At 43.7% G+C, this 12,377-nt stretch overlaps 1 protein-coding gene across 1 annotated transcript in view; it reads right to left on the bottom strand.

Moving 5' to 3' along the window:
* The window catches only part of USP13 (ubiquitin specific peptidase 13 (isopeptidase T-3)), an 81,725-nt gene that overhangs the window by 55,815 nt on the left and 13,533 nt on the right, over window positions 1-12,377 (bottom strand). The window contains exons 3-5 of the mRNA XM_006770019.2: window positions 10,739-10,860; window positions 5,220-5,362; window positions 2,642-2,826 (exon numbers count right to left, since the gene is read on the bottom strand). Coding sequence (XP_006770082.1) covers window positions 2,642-2,826; window positions 5,220-5,362; window positions 10,739-10,860 — 450 coding nt within the window. The remainder of the gene's footprint in view (window positions 1-2,641; window positions 2,827-5,219; window positions 5,363-10,738; window positions 10,861-12,377) is intronic.

Genomic DNA, 12,377 nt, shown 5'->3' on the forward strand with positions numbered 1-12,377 from the left:
TCCCTACACTTTTCTCTGTTTTCCAAATATGTTTCACTGAACATCTGCTTCTTGAATAATCAAGGGGCAAATATAAACTTCCCTTCCTCAAAGGAAAAGGAAAAAAAATTCAGATGCACTCTAAATTGCAGTTTAAAAATAAGCTTCCCTCTAGAAAAAAAGGGTTTGAAAAATTAAAGATGCAAAGAAAATAGAATTAACCTTTGCCTTTATTTTTGGCACACATTTAAATAAAATCTATTTTTATTATTTTTAATATATTTTTATTGATTTTAGAGAGGAAGGGAGAGGGAGAGAAAGATAGGAACATTAATGATAAGAGAAAATCATTAATCAGCCACCACAACCCAGGCATGTGCCCTGACCAGGAATCGAACTATGACCTCCTACTTCAGTGATGGCAAACCTTTTGAGCTCCACGTATCAGCATTTTGAAAAATCCTAACTTAACTCTGGAGCCGTGTCACATATAGAAATTTTTTGATATTTGCAACCATAGTAAAACAAAGACTTATATTTTTGATATTTATTTTATATGTTCAAATGCCATTTAACAAAGAAAAATCAACCAAAAAAATGAGTTTGCGTGTCACCTATGACACGCATGTAATAGGTTCGCCATCACTGTCCTAGTTCATAGGTTGATGCTCAACCACTAAGCCATGCCAACTGGGCCAAATAAAATCTAATTATTTAAATACTTATATGCCATTTGGTTCATTTAACAAAAGTATGTGTGCCTACTATGTATAAGATTTTATATGGAACCCAAAGATAAGAAAGAAATATCCCAGCCTTCAAACAACTAAAACTGTATAACTAAGACATGTACACCAACATTTGTAGTCTTGGACAGGCTGTATCAAAGCACTACATAAGACAGCACAGAAAGTAGAAACATTTGAATTATTATCTCCTTATAATTTCATCCAATAGGATGCCTACATTACAAACCCTTCTCTCTGAGCTCCCATAAAAAGATGACGATGGTTGCCTTCTACAGCAGTCATTCAACACAGCAATGAGCATCAAACACTTGGCTGGAGCCCTAGTCCAGCACATATCCTGAACTTTCTCTTCAGATCCTAGAAGCCTTAGCATTTGACCTGGCTTGTGTAGGGTTCTGTTTGCTTGGGGGAATGGAGGGGTGGGGGGTGTTTGGCATCAGCACCTGCCAGGGCTGACCAGTAGACCCTGAGTGACGGATGAATGGATTAGTCTGACACACGTCTCTGTGAAAGAGAGGCTAAGGGACTGCCTGGCTATAGGAACCAAGCAGCCCCATTCGCCTGCCTCCTTTGGCTTTTATTGTAGCAACAGCTTGAACTAAAATTAACCTCTAGATACTATCAGCAGGGTGAGCATCCTTGAGAAAGCACATGCTTCTACAAGGTTGAGTCTAAAGACTAAACATAAAGATTCCAGCAAAACACCCGGGGGCTCGGACTTGTTTGGAAAAGTCAAGGCAGGGGCTGCCACCTTCGGCAAAGTTCCCCTAGAGGCCCCCAACCTTTCGGAGAATCCTCCTTACAGACTTTCCAACCAAGTCCCATGCTTCCCCACAAGCACCTAGGCCTCTTACAGCTACTTTTCTCTAATGAGTTAAAATAAGTCCTCTAACTTGAGAAAATGATCCAAAATGCAAATCCAAGAATCCTGACATGACCTAACTTCCAGCCTCAGTGATAAAAAAAAAGTGATAAATGAAACCAGTTCAATGAAAAGGTTGACCAGAGCACATGTAGTGAGCCCATCCTAGCCAGTTACTCAGAGGCAGGCTAATTCTGAAAGAGAACAGAGAAAAGACACATATCTTTATATTGCTCCTAAAAACTCATCTTAACCTTACCATAAAGAAGAAATGGACTCTCAAGCCTGGGCAGATGGAGACCCAGACCTGTGCTTTCAATGGTTCTTAGATGATGGATGGGTCTTATTGCCACTGCTCAATATTTAAGTTGCTCATTACTGACCATGATGTAATTTCCTTTTTCCTCACAAATGGTAGAGGGAATTAACTGTATAAACATGGCCAAAAGTATTGTTTTAAAGGATACTGTGTGAGACCATAAAGAAAAAAACAATTCTGAAGCTAACGGTATAAATAGGGAGTCATTCAACTCCTCACTGCACGTGAACCACTGCTGCCAGAGAGCGGCAGGGACTCTGAAAACACAGCATCCATCCTTTCAAACCCATCTTCTCCATAACGAACCTACTTGTTCCTAAAAGAATGAATTCTAGGGCTTCCCCAACTATTTTAACGCTGGGTTTGATTGTGCACTATTGCTTCACAAGTACCTGGTTCCTGGTTCTCCTCTCTAAGCCAAGAGACACAGAAAGATAATAACCAAAGCAGCTAGCTTTTATTAACACCTTACTGCGTGCACTGAGCTAAAAGCTGATGCACCTTAACAATCCTGTGAGGGAGGTACCATGGTTATCTTCAAGATGAGGAACCTGACACCTAGAAGGATTTGAAAACTCCCCCAAGACATCACAGCGAATAAGAGGCAGAATCAGGATTCAAACCTGAGCTGTCGGAATCTAGAGCCTACACTCTCCAACCATTGGATTAAGACATTGCTCGAATCTAGGAGGGAGCCACTGCCGGTTCCCAGAGTCGTACAGGCATACTCACCTGCCCCGTCAGGAGTGATGGTTCCCAGTTTCACGGCGAGAGGGTAGCCCATGTCTCTGTAATGCTCCAGGGCGTGCCCGTTGCCCCCAGAGCTGTCAAAGAACCACTTCCCACACAGGACGGAGCCATCGGTGAGGTTCAACCAAAGGTTTTCCCGCAGGTCACATCTGGCACACTTCCAACCACTGAAAAGTCATTGGAGAACAGTTAGTACAGCTGGAATGCAAGGCATAATTAGAAAATCAACAGTGCCTCAAGAAGAAACAAGCCTGGCTGGTGTGACTCAGTGGTTGTGCATCAACCTATGCACCAGGAGGTCACGAGTTCAATTCCCGGTCAAGGCACATGCCTGGGTTGCAGGCTTGATTCCCAGTGGGAACATGTGGGAGACAGCTGATCAATGATTCTCGTTCATCATTGATGTTTCTGTCTCTCTCTCCCTCTCCCTTCCTCTCTGAAATCAATAAAAATATATTTTTTAAAAAGAAGAAAGGAGTGCCTCAAGCTGGGGCCACAGTAAACAATCAGTGGAATAATCTGAGTCACTCCCAGAGCAGCAGGACCCCACAGTACCCTGCCTGCCACCCAGATGGGGACCAGCTCCTCCTGCTCCTCCGAGATGGCTCTTGGACTTTAGAAAACTAACACAGAACCCGAGGACAGAAGGAGAGGTCACTTCCTTAAAATTCCCATGTGAGGGACAGAGGAGCTTGAATAAGTTTAAAGCATTAAGGATTCCTTGTATATAAACACCTAAATTTCAAAAGCATTAACTACATCTAAGAAAACTAGTTTAAACAAAACCCTATTACATGGCAAATTAAATTAAGTAGAAGGGAAATCACCCTAACGCAGTGGTTCTCAACCTTGGCTGCACATTATAATCACCTGGAATCTTTTTAAAATCCTGATTTCTGGGCCTCATCCTCCAGAAATTCTGTTTCTTTGCTATGGGGTGGGGCCACAACATTAGGGCCTAACAGAAGGTTAAATATCGGGTATGTGTCAGGGACTTACTGAGATTCTATCATTTAATTCTAATGAACACCCTCAGCATCAGTATTACCATCCACACTGTGAACAGAAGAAACTGAGGTATTGTGCCTGTGCTAAGACTACACAGAATGGGACTGCAGTGCAGTTAGGGTTCAACAAGACTGGACATGTTCCTAATCTGCTCTTTCCTTCTAGCACCTACCTCTGGAAACACACCGGCACCTAGGAGATGCTCAAGTGGCCCAGAGAGCATTCCAGCCAAAAATGTGACAACCAAAGACTACTTTAAGTTGGGTTCCCCAAGAAGCAGAGTCTGAAACAAAACTATGAATGCAAATGGCTTGTTTGGGAGGTGATCCCAGGAAGCATCACAGGGAAGTGAGACTAGGAAGGACAGGAGGCTGCCACAAGCATTGGGGGCCCAGTCCAGCTGGGGAACCCTGGAGGCAGTTATCCCACCTGAGTGGAGATCTGGGGTATTTGTCCAGTCACTCCACAGGCACTGGCTGAGGGCTGATCCAGGAGGACAGGAGGGAGCATTAACTCCATAGCATCTCTGACTGTCCCATCATGAGCCTACCTGGTTTCGGCAGGCAGAGAAAGCCCTCAAGCAAAGAGTTGCAGGTGGTTGCAACTGGGAGCATTAGGGTGGGGACAGACTCAGGGGTATGGGCTGGCCATATTCAGTATCTACTACTAAGGTACAGATAATTTTGTTATTTTTTTATAATTTCATTTTTATTTTTATTAGAGAACGTGCAAGAGACACAGAGAAACATCAATGTGAGAGAGACACATCAATTGGTTGCCTCCTGCATGTGCCCCAACAGGATCAAGCCTGCAACCGAGGTATGTGCCCTTGACCAGAATCAAACCCAGGACCATTTAGTCCACAGGCTGACACTCTATCCATTGAGCCAATCCAAGTAGATAATTTTAGAGCGGTTTTTTTTTATTGATTTTTCTTGGGGGGGCGGGGGGGGAGAGAAAGAGAGAAACATCAATGTGTTGTTCCACTTATTTATGCATTACCTGGTTGATTCGTGTATGTGCTCTGACCAGGGATCGAACCTGCAACCTTGGATAGCAGGACAGTAATCTAACCAACTGAGCTACCTGGCCAGGACCTAGAGAGGATTTTTGAGCTTATCTTACCTAATTATAATAGACAAACATGTAAATTGACCATACCTTCGCTATGCTAACCAGCCAATCGGGAGAGTATGTAAATTAACCTAACAAAGATGGTGGTTAATTTGCATACGTAGGCTCCAAACGGTGGAGCGAAGCCTGACAGCCCTGGGGCCTGCAGAGCAGCGAAAGCCTCACGGCCGGCCGCAGGGCCAGCTCTAGCTGAAGCCGGGCCAGAGTGAAGGCCTGGGTGCCAGGTCCCAGAGGAAAACTGGTGCCAGCAGCCAGGGGAAAGGAAGGCCTATTGCACGAATCTCTTTGTGCAACAGGCCTCTAGTTTTTAATAACAGGCATCTGATAAAAATGTATTAACTGCTAATTCAGAGAAGAGGTAGAAGAGTAGATATTCTTTTGGTTTTAGGGGGTAAAGCTCCATTTTCTTGACACTCACCTTGGAGGAATCCTGACTCCATTGTCCAGCTGGGTGAGGTTATTGGCATACTTGGATACTGGCAACTCATGTTCCCAGGTGTCTGGGTCCTGCTTTCTGTATGGAGATTTTGAGCTAAGAACTGCATCACAAGCAATTGTTACCTATAAGACGAACCCAAATGTAATATATTAGAACAGTCTGAGAGAATAACAACTTCTATAAAATAAATTTCAAGGTTTATTAGTAAATACAGCTTAATCTAAGAAAAGCAAATGGTACAGTTACCACAAAAGCAAGATCCTACTTTCTTGATTCCAGCACTTTCTCCCTGGGTCTTGCTGGATTTTGTCTCTGGCCTACACTTTGCAGAACTGACAATGGCACAAGATAGCGAGGAGCCAAATCCAGTTTATAAGTCCAAGTGCAGGAGCCAAATTTAAAAATTCCTACCCCTTAGCAAGCAGAGTGAAAAGTATAAGGTGAACAATTTACAAATTAGCCAATGGAATGCCTAGGATTTACCCATGGGGTGTGTTTTCCTCTTAACAAATATACACCCAGATACACAATACCCTCAACTCATCACACAATGGCCTGTGGTCAAGGGCACTTGAATGGAATGCAAGCAGCAGCTTCATTACTTAATCAGGTGCAAATGTGACCCTGGCCAGGGACGTGCCTGGTATCTCCGTGCCAGATCCGTCCACATTATAGCAAGGGGGGGGGAGGGGGCGAGGATGCAGATTCTCTGCTTTCTCCCAACCCAAGTGATAAGTGATCTTGGACATATACCCATCATCACATTTGCTTAATGATATGTTATTTCTGGCTGTCTTAAAAAACATATTCTGGTGGGAATGTAAAATGGTGCAGCCACTTTGGAAAATAGTGTGGCAGGTCCTCAAACAGTTAAACAGAGTTAGCATAGGACCCAGGAATTCCATTCCTAGGTACATACCCAAGAAAAACATGTGTCCACACAAAAACTTATACACAAATGTTCATAGAAGCGTTATTTACAATAGCAAAAAGGAGAAACAACCCAAATGTCCATTAATGATAAATGGGTAAATAAAATGTCATACATGCATACCATAGAATGTTATTTCGCAATAAAAAGAAATGGAGTACTGATACAGGCACAGCATGGATACATCTTGAAAATATATGTTAAGTGAAAAGAAGCCAGCCACAAATAAACATGTATTACATAATTCCATTTATTTGAAATACCCAGAATAGGCAAATCTATAGAAACAGAAAGTAAATTAGTGATTGCCATTGGCTGGGGGGGGGAGGGGGGAGGGGAGTTGAGAGGTGGGATAATAAAAATATTTTAGAATGAGCCCTGGCCGATGTAGCTCAGTAGTTGGAGCATCGGACTGCGCACTGGATAGTCTGGGATTCAATTTCCGGTCAGGAGCAAGTACCTGGTTTGTGTTCAGTCCCTACCCCCAATAGGAGTGTGTGCAGTAGGCAACAGATTGATGTGTCTCTCTCAGATCGATATTTCCCTCTCCCTCTCCCCCTCTCCTCCCTCCCTTCCACTCTTTCTGAAAAACAATGGGGGGAAAACCTCTAGAATGAGATAGTGGTGATGGATGCCCAACTCTGAATATAATAAAAGCCACTGGATTGTTAAAAATAAAATTTTTAAGCAAAAGTTTGTATTCTGCATCACTAACCTCCTGCACAGTTAGCTGAACTCAAGGCAGAATCTTTTCCCCTGGGTACCACTGATTGATCCCAGAATTGATTAAGAGACAATGGAGGAAGTTCCCTCAGCTGCCATCCCACCCCCATCCAGCCCATGGGCAATTCCTATCCCTCCTACATCCAAAACCTACTTGGAATCTAGCTCTTCTCAATTTGAACACACCCATCTCAGTTCCAGTAACATCACAGCTCATCCAATGGCCACATAGCAGCCCCTTAGTCTCCTTCCTGCAGCAGCCAGAGCGATCTGCTATGAATATCAGATCCTATCCTTCCTCAGCTTAAAACTTTCCAAAGTTACACTGAACACTACCAGCTGACGACACTGGGCGAAGCACAGTCAGGAATGAGGAAAAAGCCCCTGCCCTCATAAAGCTTTTAATCTGTGATAGATCAGGCATCCATACCTATTATTTACAACCTTTTTTAAAAAATACTCCCATTCATCTCTCACCACAAGTGCTGCTATATAATTACCCTCTCCTCTCAATTATCAAAATTCATCTCTTACCCCCCATCCAGGGCTGGCCCTACAGAACGAGGCTGAGTTCACCCACCAGCCCCTTCCTGATTTTTATGGGGTTTTTAAGCTGTCTCCACACTTCTGGCTACACATCCTAATCTTTTTAGTCTGGTCTGTCGTAATCCCCTTCTTGGTTCACCATCTTTCTCAAGCCCTTCCCAGTCCTCATCTGAATTGTATCTACCCCACTAGGTCCTTAAGTGTTCTGGTTTTCAATACACAATGTTTTTTATTAAGATCTGAATATAACATTTATTTTCTTTGACTATCCTTCCTTGTGACACTCAACAACATTTCCTTAAATCTGGGCCACTAAAATACACTAATCTAGTGTTTTCAGAACATCATCTAAAATCACTTAGAGGCCTCTTTTATGGATCATCGCTGAAGGTCAAGATACACCACCCTATAATTACATTGTGAATTATCTTTCCCTGGATTTGTTGTATGGAGTGAAGTGAGAGACCTAGTTACTAGTCCTGACTTCATCCCAGGTCCTCAAGTTCAGTGGGGTCCTAGAACCTACTCAAACCAGCTCATGGACTCAATTATTATATATTAAGAAATTCTGTAAGATATTTGTTAAACATTGCCATTATTAAAAACTAGAGGCCCGGTGCATGAAATTCGTGCAGAGGGGTGGGAGTGTGGGGATCCCTCATTCCGGCCTGCATCCTCTCACAATCTGGGACCCTCAGGGGATGTCAGGTCACACAGTTATAAGTGTCAGAATCAGGGCTGACCACAAAATGTTCAAGCCAGAGTCCATGCATGTCATTGCTGCATCATCCTGTTTTTTTCAGAGTTAGAATAGCCTTGCCAGGTTTTAATTTTTAAATCTAAGAGACTGTTCCCAATATATAGGGTAGAGTCCCTAGGCCTGGCCAACTATCAGAGCCATCTATGGGGCGACCGGTGGGTGGGGCGATCAGGGGGCCCCCGCTGGCACCTGCCTTGGCTGGTGGCCTGGCCTGCTGGCTGGCCCCACCCCCGAATCGCTGCCGCCAGTCGCCTTCCTCTGGGTGGGGAGGGAGTGCGTTTCATAGCAACCTGGTCACTCCACTGTTCAGTCAATTTGCATATTAGGGTTATATTATATAGGATTAAATTATATAAACTTATCATTAAATAAACTATTTTTTAAAGGTAGCAAATATGCAAAACACTTCGTAATGGTTTTACTGTATCTTACTAGTATCCATGTTCTCTTGAGGTTATTTACATCTACAGTAAGTGAGTGGTGGAAATTCTTTATAAAAGCTCTTCCAACACTGCAGTCAGTGACATTTTGTTAGCCTGAAATCAGCCATGGTGGCAGTATTCACACACGGAAACCAGCAACCTCTACAAAGCGGGACTTTTCCCCCACTGCTGACTCCCTGATGTCTAAAGGGAGGTACTAGGTTCCGGATTATAAAATCCTTACTGAGCCCTCAATGCTCTCTCTGTGGGCCTGCATTGCTAGGAGGTGGTTTCACTTTTTGGTAGAATCTAGTAACTAACTACCTGAAACTGAATTTTTCCAGTGCTGAGGAGCTCATGAGATGAAGGAAACATGACCTGGTTGGGTGGTTTTGAGCTCAATAACTCTGTTATTTAAAAGCATGAAAAGAGAATTTTAAAAGTGTGAAAAGAACATGTAGTATAGATAAATCCTATTAGATACATCCAGGCTTTTCCTTCAAGCTCCCCTTCCAAATAATTCTCCCTTCTTTTTTAATTCTCAAACTATTCCTTCATTCTAAAAGACTCTGTAGTAAAAATTCTGACTTATACTGCTGGGTTTACATTTCTGTGTCACTCCACTTTTAAATAAAAGAATTCATACCTCGAATTATGTTCTGAATATAGGAATAATTGAAAGTATTTAGAGATTGTTTTTATTCACTTTCTCACATGAAGACTTTTCCTTCATAGGTGAGTGGGAAGAAAAGCACTTATCATTTAGTGTGCTTCTTTATTCTTTCCTGACGGCACAGTTACATTGGACAAGGACAATGAGAACTCTCCATATTGCAAAGACATAAGCTGTAGTATATAAAATCAGGTAGTGGGGCAAGGCAAGACCATTTGTCCACTCCTATATTTTATCCTTGGTAACAGCCCCGCATCAACACGGGGAATTGGAGAATGCAGAAGTAATTTAACTCAGTATGCTTTCCTAAGGGTGTGCACCTAGTACTTAAAAAGGATATGTTACATGTAATCATTAGAGAAAAGATTTACAATACCTAAACCCAGAAAACTTTCATTTCTACGGTCTTCTATTTAGGTATAAAGTAAGTCAGGGGCAGAAGAGGTGGGAGGGTGGAAACCTGGCCCCTAAGGACATGGGAACCCCAAGCACAAACTGGCCAGGGCAGGTGAGCAGGTGGCTGTAGACAGGGTCACACAAAGTCCTGAAGACTCCGGGAACTAAAGACCTGGCTTTGGTCCTGGCAGAGTTTAAAGGTAGCGGGGAGAAGAACTGACATGTCTACCCTCCAATTGACCCTTGACCCCTGACCCCACTGCTATCTGTGGCCAGACTCTGAGAATTCAGGGTGTACACAGAGTGGGGAAGAGGAACAAGCAAGAAAGGAGGGAGTGGCAGAGACAATACAGGAAAAAGAGGAAAGAACAGGAAAATGGTTAGGGTCCCCGAGGGAACTCGGTGCCCACTCCCAGGATTTGAAAACAGAGGCTGGCTGCCTCCCGCCACCAGCACCCTCCCCAGCTTGAAGTTGTTCAGGAAGATGAAAGTTGCTCCACGGAAATGAAGGAAAAGGAAGAGAAAAAATAAATTAAAAACCTCACCACTAAATCTAAACTCACAGTAATCTCAGTCCCCATGAGGAGCAAAACTGAAAAGTGGGTTCACGTAACCGCAGAGCTGCTGCAGCCCCATGGCGTGTGACTATCTGGTCATTTTTGCCATCATGTTGCTGCTGTGGCAGCCGTGGGACTCGTTGATTTAATCCCAAACAAAATCTTACACGAAAGGCCAACTGGCAGAGGACATAAAGTGATAGTCATTCCTCTGATCAGAAGGCAGGCCCTGCACATCTCAGGATGTGGTTTGAAAAATCTAAGCAACGGACTGTGAGTCACAGGCAGCGAGAAGCCAAGCTCCTGAAACGGAACCCTGCGAGCCCTCTTCGCAGAGAAGTAGCGCTGTGCTCGTGTCTGTGCTCACTCTTCTCCTCTTCTCGCATTCAGCCCGCCTTCCCCACCCCACGTGCACGCACACGGCACACGCACACACACCTGACACAGAGAGCCACGCGCATCTAGCTAGCAGCCGTGCACACTCACTGACCAGGGCAGGTAACTCCTCAATATTTGGTAGTGCTATTTCATAGTGGTCTGGGAATATAACAAGTTTGGCTTCATCTTCATATTCATAATCGTCGCTATTTAAATCGTCATCAGTATCTAGATCTGAGGAGAAAACAAAAACAGAGAACAAGACATGAAGAAAGAACATCCCACACGAAGGCAGCCCTCGCTGGGGAAGCCAGACATCCACAGGGACCAGACTGAGGGCAGCGCACTCACACTCACTCCTCTGACCGACCATCCACCGGCCCAAACCCGGGGGTGAAAGGCCCTGCCATCTGCCTCAGTTATGAATACTTACTGATTAGTGACAGATGTACAAAGAAGATTGAGTCACATCAGACAGCTTCACAGTTAAACATATGTACCAGATACTCAATTCTTAAACATGTGTAAAGGAATAGATTGTTCATTATGATTTGTTGGGTACCTGGTTCCTGATTTCACAAGAATGGGTAGGAATGTTTGCCCCAACACTGTAATTTGGAAGAAAGTACATGGGCTTCAGAGTAGATAAACCGAGCTTCAGTTCTGGCTTCAAAAATTAATGTTACTTTTGGGCAAATCACAAACTCTCTAAGCCTTAGTTCCCTCATTTGTAGAATGGAGATAATAACACTTATCTCACGCACTTGATATGGGGAATAAATAAGAAACTGTAGACAAGCAACCTGGCACGGACCTGGTGGTCAATAATAGCAGCTATTAGTGAAAAAATAAAATCTCAATTTCCCTCTTTCTCTCGCACTGTCTCTCAACTCCTCCCCGCCTCTGAGAGCTGGTGGGATACTGGATGGTACCCCAAAGGGGAAACTCCATAATGTAAATTGGTCCTCGGGCTGTGGAGAATTTTCAGTAAGAAAGATGAGGTCCTCTAGGCTACTATCTATCAAGTCATCGCCTCTTTGCTTGGCTAATCCCTGGTAAAGGTTAGGAGAAGGCTCAGGAAATGTCACAATATTTACATGGACATTTCAGCCTTGTGTTCACATGATGCCAGCACCCTGACCATGTTTGTATGTTTAGATGTTTGGAACTATGGTGACAAAGAGCTACTGAGCCACATTCCACTCATACACACACACACAAAGCCACACATAAACAGGTACACAAACATGGGCTCTGTCGACAGGAGAAAGTTATTGTACTAGATAAAGCAGCCAGCTGAAAACCAAAGGATCTAGATTCTGTTATTACCCTACTGTTTGCCTCCAACCAAAAATCTAGTATCTTTCTGTGTACAGCTCTGCTCTTGATTCCCAAAGGGAGGGCAGTTTTAAGTAGAAAATGAGATACAGCAAAAACACAGTCTAAGTGTGTTAATGAAGGATCCTGAATGACAAGACTCAGAAATGCCAAAGGAGAGAAACAAAAACATTGTTAGATAACCATAAAAGGTTTATTTCAGAAAAAGCTGCATTAAAGAAGATTCCAGCCCGGCCAGTGTGGCTCAGTGGTTGAGTGCTGACCTATGAACCAGGAGATCACAGTTCGGTTCCAGTCAGGGGCAGATGCCTGGGTTGCAGATGCCTGGGTTGCAGGCTCAATGCCCACTGGGGAGTGTGCAGGAGGTGGCCGATCAATGACTTCCTCTCATCATTGATGCTTCTATCTCTCTT

Source organism: Myotis davidii, unplaced genomic scaffold (genome assembly GCF_000327345.1).
Source record: "Myotis davidii unplaced genomic scaffold, ASM32734v1 scaffold123, whole genome shotgun sequence".
Taxonomy (NCBI): Eukaryota; Metazoa; Chordata; class Mammalia; order Chiroptera; family Vespertilionidae; genus Myotis; species Myotis davidii.